Genomic DNA, 21,081 nt, shown 5'->3' with positions numbered 1-21,081 from the left:
TCCTTGTGCGGTGGTGTCCTGCTGACCGGGAAACACAATTAGTCTTTGGCTTTGATGTGTGTTCCAAGGAACCATAAGGTGTTCCCTGTGTCTTTGTTAAAGTTGAGACCTCATCCTGTTGTCCCTGTGCAGGTGCGAAATTGAGGCCACCCTGGAGAGGCTAAAGAAACTCGAGCGCGACCTCAGCTTTAAGGAGCAGGAACTTAAAGAACGAGAGAGACGTTTGAAGATGTGGGAGCAGAAGCTGACGGAGCAGTCCAACACCCCGGTGAGTGGCCTCCCCTTCTCCCCTTTCGCTTCTAGCCCGTGTGCCCGAGTGCCCGCGTTCACACATGAACCAGCTGCCGGCAAGAGAGGGAAGAGCCTCAGCCCTTGTCTGGCTCGTCTTTAAGAGTGGGTCTCCTTTCAGTCTAGTAGAATCACAAAAATTAAGTTTGGCCAATCCCTAGCGTGTGCCTCCTGGGGGGCCTGCAGCCATCAGTGGACTGCACAGCAGGGCAGCCAATCCCTAGCGTGTGCCTCCTGGGGGGCCTGCAGCCATCAGTGGACTGCACAGCAGGGCAGCCGATCCCTAGCGTGTGCCCTCCTGGGGGGCCGGCAGCCATCAGTGGACTGCACAGCAGGGCAGCTGATCCCTAGTGTGTGCCCTCCTGGGGGGCCGGCAGCCATCAGTGGACAGCACAGCAGGGCAGCCGATCCCTAGCGTGTGCCCTCTTGGGGGACCTGCAGCCATCAGTGGACGGCACAGCAGGGCAGCTGATCCCTAGCGTGTGCCCTCCTGGGGGGCTGGCAGCCATCAGTGGATGGCATAGCAGGGCGGCCCCCCTGCACTTGCACATGCTTGCCTTTTTAACAAGGAGCTGTCCCAATGTGACCCCTCAGTGACAGCTCCAGGGCTCTGACCCACGTGGCTGGCGAGGCCTCTATAAGGACCAGCTCCACTGTGCCTCGCCCTGGGAAGAGGCTTGTTTATCCCCCTAAGCCTGGTATTTGGAGCAAAGTAAAAATTCTTTTTTTAACGATTCCATTATGTACCCCTTTGTAGCCCACCTGCTGATGTATTACAGTCTAACCAAATATCAACGATCTAAAAATAAAGTCCAACAATCCTCTGGACTCTATTTCCAGGAATTAAGTATAAATCTAACATTTATTTTCCTAGGCCTTTTAGTGGGCGTTATTTGCCCGCTTAACAAGTAATGTTAAAATAAAAGTAAGCTTCTTATACATTTTCAATTCATTTTTTGATGGCAATTATACCAAAAACCACTTAAATGTGCTTTATTTTGTGATCTTCAAAAAGTTTCCTATCTTAAAATCCTTAATGGCCGTTAAGTTGCAAATGCCCGAGTGTTAGGTGTCTTCCCACGTCTAAAGCATCAAGTGGGCAGTCTCCTTTCCTGGTGTGGAGAAGCAGTTGGACGTCCACAGAAGGGGAAATACAATGAAGTTAAATATTCATGGCCTAATTTAACTTTTGAAAAATGACTTTGGTTATCCAGGGAATCCCAAAACAACAATTGAGTTGCTGTGCATTAGACCGTCATGGGACATCTAAGAAGCATCCCATTCCATAAGTTCCCTGCATTTAGCCTCGTTGGCCGAGGGCCATTTCCTGTTCTGAGTGCACTGCTTGGGGCAGGAGAGTGGGAAGGCACGGCCCCGGGCACCCACGCAGGAGCACCGCTCTCGCGGGCTGCGGAGGGCCAGGCGCCCTCTGACGTCCGAGAGGCTCTCTTGTTCCGTCTGGGAGACGCACTGCCGTCTGAAGCTCTGCGGCACTGCATGGCTTGACTCTTCCTCGGGGTCCTGTTGTAAGGAAAGCCCTGAAATGCCCGGGAGCGGCCGCTTGGGAACCCCTGGCTTACTGGCTTCAGTTTGGCTGAGAAATGGTGGGCCGCCCCGCTCCCCGCGGCACAGTGCTGCGGTAGATAACACGCTGCGTGCTCACTCGCTCACTCCTGTCCAGGAGCCGCCCGAGGCTGCCGTCCGTCCGACAGTGGGCAGCGCCAGGCGCCGTCTCCTCTCCGCCAGGGCTCCCGCCTTCCCCCCACCCCGCTTAGGCGGCTAAGGCTGCCTCCTTCCCAGGGCATGCTTTGAATGTCTCCTCCGCTTAGAGCTGGCGTTTCTGAAGGCAGGCAGGATGTGCTCAGGTATTTTCTAGGGAGGCGTTTTCTTTTATCCTCACATCAGCTTCTAGGTGGCTCTAAATGAGGCTTCTGAGAGAGAGAGAAAATAAACCTTTCAAAAAGGAAGTGGCTGGAGATTTAGGTTTTCCGTAGGCAGCCTCACCTTAATTAGAAAAGCGTAACGTCTGTGTAGCTTCACAGAAAATCGTATCAAGCGCATTTCAGGAGCACTGTTTTCTTTCCTAAAACTGAAACGAGTAGTTAAAAGAAGTTTGGGAAGGTGAATTCTCAATGCAGAAAGGTGGATCGTGTTTATTTTTAATTATGGCTGTAGCTTGCTGTAAAAATTTTTCTTTTAAGAATAAAATCTTACTTGAAAGACATTTGTTGAGATCGTCAGAATCCAACAGAATGCAAGGAAAGACTCTTGAAGTAATAAAATAAGCAACAAAGAATTCTAGAGAGAATCTTAACAATTGAGAACAAATTGGAGATCTGGAAAGTTTAATCGCAAAGGAAATAATATGCTGCTTCCCGTGGTTAAGGATCTAAAGCAGTATTTGTCTTCCGTGTGCCCGGTGCTTTTGAGCTGACTCACACGAAGTTATTACTGAACTGACGACTCCAGAGGTCTTTTTCTAATAGAAGGAGCCATTTATTTTTCTTAAACTCAGCTGCAACTTGGATTTAAAAATTAGGAAATGGGTGCTGTCAGGCGCCTTCCCACCAGGAGGGGATGACATCCACGGTGACGCCAGCTGAACAAGGTTCATCTGAAATTCGCCCGATTTAAAATGCAAGGAAGTAGCAGCAATGCTTCCCTGCCCCGTTTCCATGCCAGGGTTATCCCTGAAATGAGTTTCCCCAGACATTTACGGGAACGGGTTTGCCACTCAAAATAGTGACGTAAGGTAGAAAATGTCTGTTACCACGGCGAGAAGGAGAATTCTGAGATACGCTGTTAAAAGAAGGACACCTGAATGTTAGAGAACAGTGAAAACGAACAGCATCAAGTGATAACTCACTCCCTTTCCCTCAGTTTCCGTGTTTGTGTTTAACTTAAATTTTGGAGACAGAATCTACAATTTGTTCACAAATCAGTTATTTAGTGGTGTGAATAAGCAGTGTAACGTCACATCTGCCAGAGACAGTGAGCGGACACCAGTACATTCTAGGCTCACCTGCAGTGTGGCGTCGGGTACTAACCTCGCCAGCGCGCCACTGGCAGCCGCGGCCCCGAGGGCATCGCCATTGCTCACCTGGTGTTGTGCTTCCTCTAAGCTTCTCCTTCTCTACAAGGGTTTTTAATTTTTGTGATTTAATCTCTACTTAATTTCTTTTAAGTATATATACATACATATAAATAGTGGTTAGCTAAATGATTCTAAGGTGAAATGGGGGGAAATTAAGAGAAATCCTAAAAAGCTGTTTTGTTTTAAGCAAAATGAAGGCTTAAAACGTGCAGTTTCTTTTCCGTTTGAAATTTGGCTTACCGTGGTGCTCTGCAAACTTTGGTCGTGATTGACCCTGTCGTCGATAAATGCTGGCAAATAGCCGGGAGCCGGGCCACCGAGTGATTCCCGCATAGTCCCCTGCACTAATCACTCACCCCCTGTGCACAGCCAACTAATTTTGTGGTATCTGCTCCCCTGATTTGAATTGGTCCTAATTTCTCTTTTTCCTTCTGTCCTTTCTTCCCTTTTGATAGCTTCTCTTGCCTCTTGCTGCTGCAAGAATGTCTGAGGAGTCTTACTTTGAGTCTAAAACAGAGGAGTCAAACAGTGCAGAGATGTCCTGTCAGATCACGGCCGCGAGTAACGGGGAGGGCCACGGCGTGAGCCCCAGCCTGCAGGCCATGATGCTCATGGGCTTTGGGGATATCTTCTCCATGAACAGAGCAGGAGCCGTGCTGCACTCGGGGATGCAGATAAACATGCAGGCCAAGCAGAACTCCTCCAAAACCACATCCAAGAGGAGGGGGAAGAAGGTCCACATGGCCCTGGGGTTCAGTGATTTTGACCTGTCAGAAGGTGACGATGACGGTGATGACGGTGAGGAGGATGGCCTGGACAACAATAGCGAATGAAAGCAGAAAGCCAAGTGAGAAAATCGAGACTGTCCAGAGACACGAGCGAAAGAGCAAGAAACTCGCTATCTCAGTCTGTGCAGACCCCAGTGGAGGAGGCAGAAAACCCAGCACGCATGTCTAGGCCAACACACTTAAATGACAGTCGTTTCTTTATCAGTTTCACTTTTGATTTCTTGGCTTACAGAAAAAAACGGGGCCGGGGGTGGGGTGGGGGGAATTAAACCAGAGCGGTATTTATGAATCAGCAAGTCGGTGCCTGATTATAGAAACCTGTGGTCCTCTACACTGCTGTTTTTAAACTGGTGACACTCTGCCTTTGTCCTTTCCAAGGAGAATGTCAGTGTTTGTCATTGACTTGGTTTCCTCCATCCGGTTGGTTGGGAAAGCTAACATTTGGGGCAAGCGCTCTTCACCTCTCACTGTCCCTGACACCGGATCCTTCCCTAGCGTGTCTGTCTTTTCTTACGGCAACGCTCCCTAAGGCGTCAGCAATGGCTGCATGGCTTTCAGATCCAGCCACTAGGAAACAGAGCTGAGAGAAGGGCAGAGCAAAATGTCATCCCAGGAACAGCTAAACGGCAAGAGTTTCCTGTAGCCCCCAGCACAGCCTCACGTGTTCTCAGTAGCCCACGTGCAGAAGTGCTCTGATTTGAAACCAACCAGCAGATGCCGCAGGCTTTGCCAGCTGTCCCAGCCGTGGCATCGGGGACTCGGCCTGTCCATGACAGGGACAGGGACCCCTGCAGGCCTGTGAGTGCTGCGTCCACGCCTGCCCTGCTGTCTCAGCCGGGGCTGGGTGTGGCTGGTTGTCTTTTCCACAGGCACGTAACCATCCTGGATTCTAAATGTACATGCAGATATTTAAATAGGAAAATAAGCGTTATAAAAGGAAGAGCGAAGGCAAGGTGTCCTTCCTTGGGCAGAACTGCTGGCTGAAGGGTTCTCTCCTTGCCAAGGCCAGCCTGCCCAGAGCCCTCTCAGAGCGGGGAGGCCCTGAGAGAAGCCAGTCCCAGGGCCGCTCTGTAAACCTCGCTGCCCCTTGGTGCACAGGTCGTTAGCACACGGTCCTCGTCAGCGCCTGCTTAAGCGATCAAACACTGTTTAAATCAAATCACAGGGGCCGTTGCTGTGGCTCACTTGGTTAATCCTATGCCCTGCAGCACCAGCATCCCATATGGTCACCGGGTTCTAGTCCCAGTTACTCCTCTTCCAGTCCAGCTCTCTGCTGTGGCCCAGGAAGGCAGTGGAGGATGGCCTAGGTGCTTGGGCCCTGTACCCGCATGGGAGACCAGGAGGAAGCACCTGGCTCCTGGCTTTGGATCGGCATAGCTCTGGCCATAGCAGCCATTTGGGGGGTGAACCAGAGGAAAAAGGAAGACCTTTCTGTCTCTCTCTCTGACTGTCTAACTCTGTCAAATAAATAAATAAATAAAAATTAAATCACAAACACCTGTAAGTTAACAAAGACAAAAGAACAAAGACTTTTCCAATCTAAATTCATTCATGTGTTAAACTAAAATGCTTCTGGTGGTTCTTTGTTTTTTCATAAAGATTGATTTTATGTATTTGAAAAGTGGTGTTAGAGAGAGAGAGATCTTCCATCTGCTGGTTCACTCCCCAAATAGCCACAATGGCTAGGGCTGGGGCAGTCTGAAGCCAGGAGCCAGGAGCTTCTTCCTGATCTCCCACATGGGTGCAGGGGCCCAAGCACTTAGGCCACCTTCCTCTGCTTTCCCAGACACATTATCAGGGAGCTGGATTGGAAGTGGAGCAGCCAGGACTTGAACCAGTACCCGTATGTTGGTGGTTCTTTCTATGGAAGTTTTAAGACAGGATACCATCACAGATGTTACCTGACGCTGTCTCTAAGTATATTTGATCTTAAAAATGTGCAGAGTTGCTGACTCTCACCCAATTGAGAACTGAGAATTACAGCTGAGTGACCAGCGTGCTGCGCGAGCTTATCTGGAGAGAGGTAAACGGGTAGCATGCCTTGGCTGTGAGCTGTAGAGCAGTCTTCACAGCCTTGTGACGCAGACAGGACCCAGAGTCTGATCATGGCTCCAAGCCCTGGGTCCGGGTGTTTCACAGCCCTGGGCTAATTGTCGAGTCCACGTTATGCTCATCTTGAACATGTGACAAATGAAAACCTACTTCTAAAGACTGTTGCGAGTATTATAGGCAGGGGCATGTATGAGGCACTTCATACAGTACCAGGCCCATGGTAAGTGACCAGTAGACACTAACTTAACGTCATTAACTGTGCCAGTGAAAAGACTGAAAAATAAGCAGTTTCAGTAATCTCAATATCAGTTTCAAGTGATACTTGTTTAATAGCATGAAATGAAATTTTAAATGGCTAGCTTTCAGGACAGATAAAGAGAACATTCTTAGAACGTGAGCTGTACAAACACATTTGTTCTGTTGCTCTTGCAAAGCCAAGAGCCCTGGCCAGACTCACCTGGTCGGAGGCGTCTGCAGGCCAGTGCAGGTGTACTTTTCTGCTGGAAGCTGGGCTCCGCACACACCCGCTCTGCCATGCTTTCCCTGTCTCTGCACAGCAGATGCAGGCCCACGCCCCGCAGGCAGGCAGCCTGGCCCTGCCCAGACACGGAGGAACGCTCCCTGACTCTAGCAGAAAATCTTGGAGTGGAGCAGAGGCAGGACTTGCCACTGTTGGCTGCCCAGCCTGCCCTGGGGCAGGAGGGCCCAGCAACCGGAAGGAGACAGCCAAAGGCCTGGGGTGTACACGCCTCTTGCACTTCTTCCTGGCAGAGGTAAAGTCATTTGTTCAGTGGATACGGACTGAGCCCCTTCTCTGTGCCAGGTACTGCTCTAGGGACTGGCGCGATGAAAGTCTTGGTGCTCATGGACCTCATGTGCTAGTGCATGGTGAGCCGCAGTCAACAAATGCATCATTCAACATGCTAGGGAGAGATAAAAATGGGGAAAAGAAACAACACAGCACGGGGGTCAGGCCCGTGTGATCAGGAAAAGCCTCACGGACGGGGAAGCAGAGAGCTGCGATGGTGAGTGGTGTCCACGAGCTACGGGATCTGTGCACTTGATGTGAAAACGTAAACCTTGCCACTCGTGTCAGAGTAGTCAGCGACACATTCGCAACATAGAAGCCCGATGAAACTGGGCAAGGCATTTTTTTTAACTCTACATGGAAATCCATCTGCTCAAAAACAGTTTTGGTGCATTAGTAAAACATCCAAATAGGCCAACAGGACCAAAAGAGAAAAGCAACAGGACTCTGCCTACAGCCAGATTGACCGGTAGTTAGGCAGGGTTTCCCTCGCCTTGTAACTGCTGCTGTCTTCTGGAGGGGCCGTAGCTCAGGACTCAACCTTGCAGCAGCTGTGAGCTCAGATACAGCAGAATGGGCCTCAGGGAGGAGCTTAGAACCGAGCTGTGGATCCTGACTATGTAACATAGGCTATTCTACCTTGTAGTGGTCTGAAAATGTTAAAAAGGCCCTGACATCTGAGTCATCCAAACAAAACTTTATACTGCTCTCTGTGTATAAAGATTACTTAGAAGACTTTAGACTGTTTTCCTAGTTTTTAAAAAAACAATTGGCCGTATGCAGAATTCTAAAAATGATGCTGTTTGTACAGCTTCCGATTCACTTCTTATCTGTTTGAAATGGCAAACTTCCATTGTTGGGTTTAGTTCCCATTCCCCGACTTACACAAAACTGTACCTGTAGTAAGAGAAGAGTTAAAGAGAAATGGCAGAAATTGAGAGATTGCAGAATAAGAATTGAAACCTTAAATTGTGGTCATGCCTGGGGGCGTCGTACACCTGCCATCCCTCTTCACTTGCAAGGTTGCCCCTGTGCAGGGTTTGATAAAAACCAGTTCTCAGCCGGGTAGTTCTGTTACCAGGGTTTGGGAGGGCTGGGGCACATTTTTTGGTTGTCACCAAGACTGGGGCAGCATTTAGTGCCAAAAATTGACAACTTCCTGCGTGCCATGGACAGTCCCAACCCAGTCCACCACACCCGCAGCACCGTCCCTTCTCCGTGGGGAAAGAGTTCCACAACATGGCTCAAGTCAGAAGCTGGGTTTTCTTTAGAACTGCCACAATACCCATTGTGAATTTTGTGCCGCTGTGGCTTTGTCTTATATCACCACTTACAGAAGTGGTTTCTTTCCCCCTGAAAAACGCTGGAGGAAGTGTCATGAAACAGGGGAGACTCCTGCTAACTTCACAACAAATACAAAATAAGAAAACTCACTGAGGTCACTACAGTTCTGCAAAGTAGCCAGAGGACCTTCAAAGGCTCCTCTTTCCCAACAGTCATGTTTTTAAAGCAGAATCACAGTTTACCAGTGGAGAGAGCTTGTTCCTGAGGGCTGTTGGTGGCAGTTTGCAGCTGAGGTATTCACACTTGATGAGAGCTTCGGAGGTGAGGAAGGGGGTGGGGGAGATCCAGGAAGACCCCTCATCACCGGCCTCTGCCCATCCCTTTGTGTCTCAGACTTGTCACTGGAGTGGTAAGCGCTTTGTCAAAGAGAACTTGGGAACTTGGGTTCTGAGTTAAATATTCGTGCTCTCTTTGGATTTTTGTTCGACTAGGCTTTCCAAACTAGCAGTCTCACCATACCAAATACATGACAGAGCGTACTTTCTATAATCAGGCACCTTTTGCTGCTTGGGAGTAAGACTGTTTTCCTTTTCGACTTTAAGCACCGCCAGGGAGAGGCATCTGCTGTATTTTTTTGATTGTAGCATAGTCGGCTAGCTGTCTGCAGCATCTCTGCGACGGGAAGTGAGTCCCGGGCTCTCTGGGCCTCCAGCCCGGCTGCCGCACACTCCCAGCCTCCTTTGCACTCTGTTGCCCAAGAGGAGCTTTCTGGCGTGTGGTTATTTACTCCAAAACCAGAGTTTCAAGCGCCTACATGAGTTATTTTATATTGTGTGCAGAATAGTTTTATCTTTTATTGTCAGATAGGGTACACTGCACAAACCGCTTTTGCACTCTTAAAAATTTTGTATTAAATAATAGGAAATATTTATATCTTTTGAGTGTGAGCTTTGACTAGATGGCATTATCACTTTATTTTGTGTGTGTGCGCGTGCGTGTGTTTTAACAAAAGCTTGTTCTCAGTTACTCGATTGCAATGTTATTCTGAGCAAGTCCTAGGCCACATATCCTGTATCGTGTTTGTATGGAAGATTTAAGCTTTACTCTTAGGCGCTAAGACCGTTGAGTTACTGACTTCATGGCTGGAAGTTGCTAATTCCAGCACCAAGGCCACAATGTATTCAGAGATCCAAGTCGGTGTCATACATTTCGTTTTGATGTGAACTTCGCTTTGCTCTCCTTTGTTCTAAGACTCCATTTTGCAATAAACGTTTTGACAGTAAATCCCTTTGTTATGTGTTGCTGTGTACATAAGACATCATTTAGGTCGGAATCGGCGTCATCCGGGCACACGCACAAGTGTTCACTTTTCCCCCCTGAAGTCAGTTGGAGTGTAAATAATGAATTTGTAAAGTGGTGGGGCAGTCATGAGGGATTTTTTTTTTAATCCCCAAAGAAAGAAAGAAAGGCTTAGAACTGATCCCAGGGCCTAGCACTGATATGTTAACAAGGTGCAGAAAACAAAGGCAACTGCTAGCCTCTGTGTGGCTGGAGACCATTAACTCCCGTCCCTGGTTTGCCAAATGCAAACCGCCTGGAAGCCGCGCCAAGCTCCAGCCTTCCGCTCACTGATCTCTGCGAGCCTGTGCAAAGGACCCTGCTGGAGTGAGTGCCAGGCTGACTCCAGGCCGGCTGGCCTCCTGCTGATGAGCCATCCTCAGATGAGGGAGAGAACTGCTCTCCTGTGCACATTCAAGCCAGAGATGTTGCTTCATTTGCAACCTCTGTTCTCATCAAAAATACTTAATTCCCAATTTGGTTTAGCACAACATTTGGGAATTATATAAAAGTCAAAATGCTGCACATCCCCCTTGCTTCCTGTAAAAGGCGGCCTTGATGCTGGGAAATGTTTGTGTAACTCAGCCTCTTGTTTCTTGAACTAATCAACAAGTCCCTTCTTACTCGCTTCTGCTGTTGGGAAGAAGGGAGTGACATGATCCTGCAGCTGCATCCAGCTGCCCGGGGAAGAAATAAAGCTTGTCATGCACTTCATTTGATCCAGTTCAGCTCTAGATTCTGTTCCTCAAGTCTCTCTTCTTTCCACTTAAATGAAGCAGGTGAGCGCTCTTGGCAACACCTACATGCCTCAGGGGAGCCAGGGGGCTGTGCCGTTTGGGGAATCCAAGTGCAGGGGGCAGCAGAGCATATGTGGCATCATGACAATTCCATGCACACTGCATGTCCTTGGAACTTGTCTGTGGTGCTTAGACTGTATGGTCCTGTTTATTGTAACCAGTGGGCTTTTTTTTTTTTTTAATTTATGTAGACAGCAGAGCAACAGAGAGAGGTAGAGATAGAGAGATCCTCCATCCACTGGTTCAATCCTCAAATGTCCTCAACAGCCAGGGCTGGGCCAGGCCAAAGCCAGAAGCCAGGAGCTCCATGCAGGTGTCCCCCATGGGTAGCAGGGCTCCAGGCGCTTGAGCCATCTTCCACCGCCATCTTCCCAGGTAAATTAGATGGGAGCTGCATCTGAAGCAGAGCAGCCAGGACGCAAACCAGCACTTTGGAAATGGGAAGTGACTTAACCCACTACACCAGCACATCGGCCCCCAGCCAGGGGGTCTTTTACGAAACGTTCTGCTTGACCACCCAGAGTCCACCTCCTGTCCCCTTCTCTCCAGAATGAACTCACTGCCTGTGTGGCCCAGTTAGGGGAATATGCCACCCCTACCCTGCCCTGCCCCAGCTCCTACCACTGCCAGTGTTTTGCCTGGTTGCATCTCCATCTGGAATCCTCTGTCTTCTTCTTGCCCCGCGGTGCCCTGCTCAAGCCCCTGTGCCTTTCATTCCTCTGTCTTCTGCTGGGAAACCCTTGGTGAAGACCCCAGTCTTCAGTCTACTCACAGGCACTGACCTCTGCCAGGGAGCTGAGGATTTTAGTAAGAGCACCCTTCAGTTTTATCCATTCTGCAAAGCTGGTCAACAAAAACTGACCAGCTCTTGTCTGCAGGGTACTGAATCAACTGAGAGGGTGGCCTTGGGCCCCCCCGTGTATGATCCGTACCCGCTCCACCCTCTAGTTAAGTTAAAAAGCTCCATGAAGACAGGCACTGTCTTTTTTTGCTAGCAGAGTTTGGAGCATGTACTTAGAAAATGAATACAGATTAGAGAGATTCACCCACCATCCTCTGGTTCTTAATACAAATCATAAAAGCAGCCAAATACAGATTCTTTTTCCATCTCACTCATAAGAAAATAGGATTTGTAAGAGGCTGAATGGCACTTTGCCGTGTTCTCTCATGAGCCATCCAAACATTTTGACAAGTTCAGCTAGTTAAAGGCTAATGACTCCATCAAATCAAATTCTAATTCAACCCGGAGGCCACACCAACTTTTTCAACTTAAGTAAGCATTTATTATTTAGATGACGGCCGAGGGGCTCTTTGTCTCTGAGAATGGTGTGGGCAGACGTGCCCTGTGAAAGGCTTCATCCACGCTGTGCACCTGACACGAGGGACTTCGTCTGTTTCAGTGAGCGCGAGTCTGCAGTCTGAGTGCCCTGGAACAGTGCCCGTTGCACGCATCCTTCCTCCATGGGCCTTGGAAAGATAATGCAAGTGAGACATTTAAACACTCACACTCACCCGTGAGAACGGTCGTGGTGGGGCATCTGGTTCCCGAGTGGCAGCTTGAGAGTTGTCAGTAATAACCAGACGACCCTCACCCTGAGAATTCCCAGGAAAGCTCTGCTCTCTGGTGGATGTCAACAATTTCCTGACCACCAAGGCCCTGCTGTGGGATGTAAAACCAAGGAATATGCCAGATTCTATGAAGTCCCTCCTGAAACAGCTCACGAAGTACCATGGACTGTTTCAGAGAGATCGGTGGCGTTCCCAGTTGCTAGGTTCAGAGATCCTTTAAGCACTCAGCATTTCCTCTTAAGTTCAGGAAAATTGTTTTCCTGTCCACCTGCCCCGCAGGAGGAATAAGGCCAGAGCAGCAGCTGGGAGCTAAGAGTGACACAAGAGGATAAACCCCCCAAAATGATAATGTTACCTTTTTTTTTTTTTTCATTTCATTCGTATTTCCCACGCAGCTGCTGCCTTCCTTTGAGATTGGCGCGTGGACCGAAGACGACGTGGTAAGCTTGTATTGATGCCTCATGTGAGCTGGGCAGGTGTTTCTTCTATTAGTCCACGTACTTTAAAATGCAGCTAGAGGGGTTTGCTCCTTAGGAAGGTCTAACTGAAGTTGACAGATTCCGATTTTTGAAGTTTTGAATGCAATAATGATTGAAAACAAAGCCTCAAGAGGAAAGCAAGTAGCTCTTCCAGGCTTATAAGAGGGTCTCGCCCATTCGCTCTGGAAGTATTCCAGAGTACAATAAACACCACTGGCAAAGTAAACAGTGACCCAGGGTGCCCAGTAAACATACTTGAAAAAGTACTGAACTTAATGGTCCTAACGTGCCAAGTGTGGGCTTGAACCACGGTGGAGAACCGTGGGGATCTTGGCAGAGCTGTGCCAGGCATCCCTGAACTAGGCCTCCTTCTGCCTGGACCTGCCACCCTCCCTCTGCCAGTCTCTGCAGCCTGTTTAGTCCAAAGGAAGTCCCGCCCTCTGCCCGATGGGCAGCAAACCCAAGGAATGCTCCCCCTTCCCCGCTTTGCCGTACCTGTTTCCTTAGTGACCAGCCAGGTCTGAGAATTCCTGATCAGAGACCTCAGGGACTTAGGCCTGTCCAAGTCCATTTTACAATGCAAGGGTTGGCACTAAGCGAAGAAAAGGCAAACGATGCGGCGCCAGTCTTAGCGGATATGGGCCCCACCCCAGGGAACAGGCCAGGTACCACAGGTACTGACTCCCTTCCAGAAACTCCCAAAGGCCTGTCTGCACAGCCCATCCTGACTTGTAGGCCGGGGCATGTCCCTCTCTGCCCTCTGAGTTCTTGTGAAATGAAACACCCTCAGCGTCAGCGGACGTCTTTGGCTTCTGCAAAGGAGGAAACATGGTGCCAGTTGCCTCTGTGCCTTCCCGTTCACTGAGCCCGCGGCCGAGCTCCCCTGCCAGCCCTGCTTCACGTGGAGAGAGGATCTGGGCTCTCCTCTACCACGGGCCTGGATGTCATCTCTTTATCCCCAGCGGCCAAGTTGGCCCATCTCACTTGAGAAGACATTTTTACAAAAGCACTGGGTTCTAACGGTTATTTTTAGGCTTGGTTCTGAGGTTGGGTGGCTTCCAGGCCATTTAAATAAAATTCCAGTGGGGAGGACCTCCCCCTCCCCTACACCCCGAGAATCAGAGGGACCAAGTCAGGCTTCTTGTCTGTGTGCCTTCACCCTGGTAGTGGGAGAGACCACCGGTGCTCAGGTGAGATCCTGGGGGCAGGGATCCCTGAGCCCAGCCTCCTGCCACACCCAGTCCACTGCAGGGCCACATGGCTCCCTCATGCCACGGGCTCATTCTGTCCATGTCTCTGTGCTCTGCTGTGTGTCCCCTCTCGAAGGGGACGACTGGCACATCGGTGGAAACACCCCATCCCAAGAACCCTCAGGAAAGGGTTTTAAAATGCACTCCCCTCAAAAGCAGGAGGAAAGCCCCAGGCCCTTCATCCGTCCACCGGCCCCTAGGGAGGGAGGGCTCTAGTTTGAAAGCGTGAGACGCTAAATCTACAGAGAAAAACTGCTCCGTGTTAGCTTCGTGGGCTGAGCCGGGAATTAAGGCTATCGTGACCCATTGCGGGTTGTGTGTTGTACTGTGTTATGACTGGCCACTGACTGTGTGTGAATCTTCAAGAGCAAATCTGTCCTCTCTTCCACAGTATTTTTGGGTTCAGCAGCTCGTCACAAAAGGCAAGTGGCATGACTCCCCTTCTTAACGCACGGCGGCAGCTTTGCGCTGGCTGTGGCGGCGGCTGACTCTGTCTTGCCTCCCGCCTGCTCCCTCCAGGCGACTCCTGTGTAGAGATGAGTGTGTACGCCAGCTTGTTCAAGGAGAACAACATCACGGGGAAGCGGCTGCTCCTTCTGGAGGAAGAAGACTTGAAAGACATGGGCATTGTCTCCAAGGGGCATATCATCCATCTAAAGGTACCTTGGAGCGGGAGGCGCCATCGGCCCGTCTTGGTGGAGCACCTGCCATGTGGCCCATCAATGGTTCTGGGCTGTGCTGCTTGCTGTCCTCATGGGACCCTGACTCCCCCCCCCCCCCAAATGCAGCGCCAAGGTCACTCCCTGGCACAGCAGAACCCACCTGGATATACCCAGACGTCACCCCTGTGCAATCAGGAAGGCACAGGTTTGGTGGAGAAGACAGGTGTCACTGGGCAAGAGGCCACGAAGGAGGTGGGGTTGGGATGAGGAAGGGGTGGGTGTTAGCCAGGCAAAGGGAGGGGGTCCCCAGGGAGAGGCCTGAGTGTGGAAGGAGGCCTAGTGTGCAGACCTGAAAGAAAGGGGGTGCGGTGCTTGGAGAACAGCCTGGAATAGCAGGCAGCCACTCCCCGTAACACTGCAGGGCCCGGCGCCCCTTAGAGACCCCTCAGGTCCTGGAACTTGCACATGACCCATGACCCAGGTGAAACGGAAACCTGTGATGGGAAGGTGTGTGGAATCTGCAGTCATCATGGCTGTGCCTGGGGACAGGTGCCTCCCTCTGTGCGCTGTCATCACCCTCCTGCCCAGGAGAGCCCAGCTGGTCCACTGAAGCTTCAGGCTTACCATAGCTTCTGGTTGGGGCAGGGATGTGGTCATTGCTGCTTTTGGCAGTTTAGCAACCAGATCTGTTTTTGTTTGTTTTGGGGTTTCGCGTTTCGTTACTAAACCTAATAAGAATTGCTTGCATCTGTGTGGACATTGTTATTACTCAGTCTCTTTCAAGAGAGAGATTGGGTGGATAGAGGGGTGTGCACAAGTTAGAAAGGAGAGGGGGCTGGGGTTTGGCACAGCAATTAGGGCACCGCTTGGATGCCCACGTCCTATATGCAGGTGCCGGGCTTGGAGTCCCAGCTCTGCTTCCAATCCAGCTTCCCGCTAATGCACTGGGAGGCAGCAGTGGTGCTCAAGTACTCGAGTCCCTGTCACTCATGTTGGAGACCTCGACTGAGTTCCTGGCTCCCAGTGTGGGCCTGTCCTAGCCCTGGCTCTTGCTGGCAGCTGGGGAGTAAACCAATGGATGGAAGATGGCTCTTCTCTGTGTCTCTCTCTGTTCTTCAAATAATATGAAAATAAATTTTAAAATTAAACAGAGAAAAGAATAAAAAAGGAAAAGTAGAGAAAGCACTTCCTGCCCAAATCCACATCTCCCCAAAGGCCTCTCCCCTCTCCTCAGAGCTGCTCACGCTGGCGTTCCTAGAGAAATCCCCAATAAGGGCCAAAGAGAAGGTTTTCGCTGCGTTCAGCAGAGCTGAGATCCGTGCACGGATCCGTCCTTACAGCCCTTAGCACCCTCTGCATAACGGCCAGGCACTAACCCCAGACACCATCCCCCAGACAGAAAGCTGGGCCTTGCCATCTCTTCTGTCCTGTGCACGGGGCAGGATAACTTGTCTAAGATACATATCTCAAAGGCTGGCAAAGAACTTGAGCTCCACCTGGACGTGTGCAAATCTGCCCTGGAAAGCCATGTCAGAATCCCAAAAGAAAGTTTGTGAATCTTGAACAATTTGGCAGAGACCAAATAAGATGGGCCCCCCTTCTCCTGTGCTGTCTTTGAAAAAGAACCAGTTATGGTGAAAGGGGGTGGTGAGCTGTAACGACTCACCCAAAATCACTGAGTATCCCCTGACTTGGCCCAGGATGGTCCGGCTGGGGGAGGGGTCCCCCTAAATACTGGCTGTGTCATTAGGGCAAGCCGTGTCCAGCTGTATTGGTTACTACTCAGCAGATTCAATGAGCGCCTACTAATTGCAAGAGTGGGCCTGTGAAGATTCAAGGAGGGTCCCGGGGAGGAATTTACTTCCCAGGAAACAGCACACGGGCATGCAGCTTCCCGCAGGCAGCTGATTCATTCCCTTGGCTTGGGAGGGGCCCAGAGGGAGCTGGAAAGGGAGAACTTCGTGGAGTACGCAGCCTTGGGGTTACAGAGGAAGGGCAGAATTGGGAATGTAGGTAGGAATTAGAAAGGACGGAGAGAATCAGGAGCTAAGAGAGAAACAGGAGAGAATGTAGGGAAGAATAGGAACCGGCTGGGAGGTGAACTCACCTGCGGTAGCAGACAGGTGGGCCAGAGCGTGCAGGCTTAGGACTTCCGCCTGGCGGGGGAGCAGCTGGGGGGAGTGCTCAGAATTGCCTCTCACACCTCCCTTCTAGAAGTCTCCAGTGGAGTTGTCAGGAGAGGCTAGATTTCTGCAAACCCAGTTAGGGCGTACAAGGGAGAGAGTGAGGCCTGGCTCCTGAAGCAAAAGCGCACAAGTAAGAGAGCGCCACAGGCTGCCCACCACCTGCCACTCACACCGGGGTCCAAGAGAGCAGGCCCAGCCAGAGCTACAGGTGGCGGGACCAGGCTTGTGGGGGAGGAGGCCTAGCTCCCTGAAAGAATTCTGGAACTAGGTGGAGGGCGGCCGTACAGCACGGGGAGCAGGCCCCCTGGAAATGGTTCCTTGGGTGGTGTATGACTCTCTCCCACTGAAGAGATGCTAGAAGGAAGGCACAGCCCCACATCCTCCCGGCCCAGGAACGCACCTCCCGGACGGTCAGGGCCGCGGCTGCACTGCGGTGCTGGGAGAGGGCATGCGGGAGGCCAGCAAGGGCCAAGAGCCCCCGCAGGGGAGAGAAGAGGAAGTTGGGGGGGAGTGCCTGTCCCGGAAGTGGGAGACTGCGAGCCAGTGGGAGCACAAGCAAGCAGCTCTTCCATCCCTGGTGCTCTCCCTAAATGGCCGCGGTGGCCGGAGCTGGACCGATTGGAAGCCAGAGCTTCTTCCAGGTCACCCACGTGGGTGGCGGGGGCCCAAGGATTTGGGTCATCTTCCCTTGGTTCTCCAGGCACATTGGCAGGGAGTTGGATTGGAAGTGGAGAGATGTTGGGGAAGGGTAGCATCTGCCTGCTCGGGGTGAGGGTGGGGAGTAGTAGGTATGCAGGTGCTGGAAAGCCGGTTGTTAGAGGGTAGGTCAGCGCAGCGACCACCCTGCACCCAGCCTAGGCTGGAGCTGCTGTTAGAGGGCCTGCCAGAGCTAGTGCAGCTCCCAGGTGCACGCCATTCAACCCAGCCCCTCCATGAGTGGTCCGGACAAGCTTCCGCGAGAGAGGGCGAGGGCGAGGAGAACTCAGTCCTGGACCCAACACCTAAATCATGACCTGCTGCCTCCCCGAGCGCAATTAGCAGGAAGCTGGAATCGGGAGCAGAGCTTACGTTTTGCTTTTAAAAAAATCTGATCTCGCTCAGGTTGCCACTTTTATACCCTCTACGCATGATCCATTCACAGAAAAAGCTGAATTATGTCTGAGTATCCCAAAAAGTCTCAATTTAAATTGCCCTCCTTTACAATTTGGGTTTTGTTGGGTTCATAGAAAAACCTGCACAACACACTAAATCCGTTAGGGAGAGTTCAGTCTTCCTGCGTGGCCTGTCCGTGTGCTTCGTTGTTTTCCCACCGTTACTGGGAGAGACGGCTGTAGTCGGTACAGCAGCACACTGACTTGTCACCACTGCTGTTTGAAGAAGGGTTTTGTGTATTGCTCAGGCTGAGGTTTAGCGTCTTTACAATATCCCGTTCCTTTAATTGCAAACCACCACTCTACATTGGAAATCGGGTTTATGCTCCACAGGTGATGGATAGTAACATCCCCCAGGGATTTTATGAACCATGTAAAGAAAGAATGCCTTTATGTGTGCCTGGTAATTTTAATCCTCTCCTGGTATTACTGAGTCATTAATAAGGTCATGTGACTCTGTTTTTACAGTCAGCCATTGAGAAATTGACCCATGATTACCTGAACCTGTTTCACTTCCCACCGCTCATTAAGGTAAGTACAGTTTTTGTCTTACTGAGAGAATGCACTTTTATTGACACACGCACCTGTTGCATCCACGCCTAAATTTGCCAATGTCGGAAACTGTCATTTGAAGTGAAATTTAATTGTATCTGTCCAACAAAGGCTCTTTGAAGCTTATGATGTGTTTACATTGAACACCCCACTTCCCCACAAGTTGAAATGTTAACAGCGCATTCATGATAAGAACACCGTGTCTCACCTAAGTGGCAGGAGGGCTAAGTGCCAGCTTTGTCAGTGAGGACCTGTGGCCTCTCGCCTGGCCCCAGGAGCCTTTCTCTGTAAGTCGCTGAAGGAATTCACACAGCAACACTCTGGATAATCGAATGCATCGGAGTGTGAGGGATTTGTTATTGGAGCAACCATAAATGTATACAGTTATCTCGCTGATCCATGGGAGCTACAACTCCAAGACCCTCGGTGGATCCCAGCCCAGATGCACATACATACCTATGATAAAGCTTGACTGATAAATTAGACATAGGAAGACGTTAACAACAGGGATAAAACAGAACAGTTGAAACAATGGAGTGTGATCAAAGTTAAGTGAGACTTATGAGCTGTTTGTTTCTGGGATTTTCCACTCCATGTTTTCAGGCAGCAGTTGGCTGTGGTAACTGAAACCATGGAGAACAAAGTCCTGCATAAGCGGGACTGCTGTATTTAACATACTATTTTGAATAGAGTCTAAAGGAATAGGGCATGCTTTGCTGAAAAAGCAGAAACTTGCAATTAATGCAGAGGCCTACTCAGTCGCTAGCAGCAGTGGTGCTGCATGGTGAGATCCCCGAAGGTACATTTTTGCCCCCTGCTCGGTCCTCTGTCCACATTTGCTGCCTGAGCTCAGAATCCCTCTTTGGGAACAGCTGGTAAGTATCTGCCTCGAGTGGCATGAAAATGCTGCTGAAGTCTCGGTGCATCCCCAGGTGGAGAGTGCATTCCCAGGGGAGAACTGCAGCACGCACGAGGACTGTGAAACAGAAGACAGTCGAGTGCATGCGAGAGGTCACTTGGCAACATTCTCTAAGGCCTCATGTGTCATTTCTCTTGCTACAAGTACTTGTAACCTGTAGCTTGATCCAAACCAGCCAAAAGTTTAAGCAGCTGATCGACATGGAACAAACCAGTGCTGAGAATTCCTCTCCTTTGCACAAGAAGTCACAGTGACACCAGCTAGAATCAATGGTGCTTCGTTTGCATTTTAGGACTCGGGAGGTGGGCCTGAAGAGAATGAGGAAAAAATCGTGAACCTGGAACTGGTTTTTGGTTTTCACTTGAAACCAGGAACTGGCCCACAGGTAAATGGCACTTTAAATCTCTTGGGTAAATTTGTGTCTACTTCACTTTATCTCTGTTTAACTCTGATTTCTTACACATACACACACACACACACACCCCTCACACCAGCTGTGGATACGATTCTGAATAAATTTATAGGCTTCATAAAATGGCATTTAGCAGTTGGGCTGCCAGCTGCCTCTGTAACCCAGACTGGGGGTTTTCTGGCTCAGCTGAACAATCCTGTGTGGGGCCGCCCACGCCCTCGAGCTAACTCAGTGGGGCACAGGCACCAGGGCAGGCGGTGGGCACCCTGTGACCATTTGCACTGCTCGCAGTCACGGGGTGCCCACCTGTCTGCTGTCTCTTTAAGGGAATGTTTCATAAAAAGAGCACCGAGAATGGAACTGCAGGCAAGATGGCGACCCCAGTTACCAGCCGGTGTGACCAGCGCGCATTCCATCAGCCTTTAGCTCTTCAAGTGACATTTAATTGGCCTAGGGAGCAAATGTGTTGGAGTCAGCGCAGGTGGGTGGCATTTAGAATGCCATAGACGGCTAATGATAAGCAGAACAGATGGCCCACGTGCTGTGTGCCAGTACTGAGGTGCGAATGCTGCCATCCCCCGTTTGGTAAATGAGGAAACCGAGGCTCCTGCAGGTGAAATAACTTGTCCACGGGTTCCATTGGTAGCAAGTAGTAGAGTAAGGGCTTGGGCACAGGTTTTCTGTCTGCAGAACCCAAGCTCTTAGCTACTGCACTGTTTATAACTCTCCTTGGAAGAAGCAACAGGGTCTTATAAACACGGTTCCTCACAACCCGGGTCTGGCTGCTCCGGGGAGGCTGGGATGGGCTCAGCTGGGCACCTGGCCTTTGTTAATAAACCATGCTTTCTCCAAGGCATTCCAGGGAGCCAGTGGTTGGGAATGATTAGAAGTTGCTGTGCGGGCTGGAGCTGCCCCTGGGGCTGTATACAGAAGGCGCTGTTTCTAGACGCTCAGGCAGGGAGTGTATTGCCCGCGCCACTACAGGTGTGGTGATGCTTCAGCTCACTGGACATCGTTACCTCCCTGGTTTGGGCCACAAAACTTGGTTGAATGAAAGCTGCTGTGAATCCCGGTTTCAGGTGTGAGTGTGTTTCCTCTCCGTCTGGGCGTGGATCCCTGTCTGTCCATCCTTGCTCTCAGAGCAGCTGTAGAAAGGAAGCAGGAGAGGAAGTTTCTAGCAGTGGCTCAGGCCCCTCTAAGCCTCCGATTCTGCAGTTGTGGGCACCCCCAAGTCCATCCCATGATAAACAAAGTGTACATCTCAATCTGCCTTCTTTAGTACCCTCAATTCTGTGGCATTTAATTTGAGCTCTCTCTGTTTCAACTTTTGCATGACTTGTCCGTGGTTAGAGGGAGAGAATTCCCTTGAAAGAGATTTATCAAGAGAAGTCTCAGCCAAGAAAATGATTCCAGTTAACAAACAACTTGTTAAGGTGGAAAAACTGGAGTGTG

At 50.5% G+C, this 21,081-nt stretch overlaps 1 protein-coding gene and 1 long non-coding RNA gene across 7 annotated transcripts in view; one reads left to right on the top strand and one right to left on the bottom strand.

The window, feature by feature from the left end:
- Window positions 1–21,081, top strand: part of MAP3K20 (mitogen-activated protein kinase kinase kinase 20) — a 174,857-nt gene that overhangs the window by 125,982 nt on the left and 27,794 nt on the right. For 3 of the 6 annotated variants that reach the window (XM_008258756.4, XM_008258754.4, XM_017342939.3), the window contains exons 11-16: window positions 133–268; window positions 12,414–12,458; window positions 14,139–14,169; window positions 14,267–14,406; window positions 18,215–18,277; window positions 19,510–19,602. In XM_008258756.4, coding sequence (XP_008256978.1) covers window positions 133–268; window positions 12,414–12,458; window positions 14,139–14,169; window positions 14,267–14,406; window positions 18,215–18,277; window positions 19,510–19,602 — 508 coding nt within the window. Of the gene's footprint in view, window positions 1–132; window positions 269–3,837; window positions 9,599–12,413; window positions 12,459–14,138; window positions 14,170–14,266; window positions 14,407–18,214; window positions 18,278–19,509; window positions 19,603–21,081 lie in introns of those variants that run through there. The other 3 variants (XM_070070686.1, XM_008258757.4, XM_051849412.2) reach the window with 2 other exon arrangements.
- On the bottom strand, window positions 11,710–13,329 carry LOC138848979 (uncharacterized). The gene is made up of 3 exons (XR_011387258.1): window positions 12,993–13,329; window positions 12,374–12,562; window positions 11,710–11,916 (listed from the first exon to the last, which is right to left on the bottom strand). It is a non-coding gene; the product is annotated as an uncharacterized lncRNA (long non-coding RNA).

This window comes from Oryctolagus cuniculus, chromosome 3, assembly GCF_964237555.1.
Source record: "Oryctolagus cuniculus chromosome 3, mOryCun1.1, whole genome shotgun sequence".
NCBI classification, from domain to species: Eukaryota; Metazoa; Chordata; class Mammalia; order Lagomorpha; family Leporidae; genus Oryctolagus; species Oryctolagus cuniculus.
This window is presented reverse-complemented; position numbering and strand designations above follow the sequence as displayed.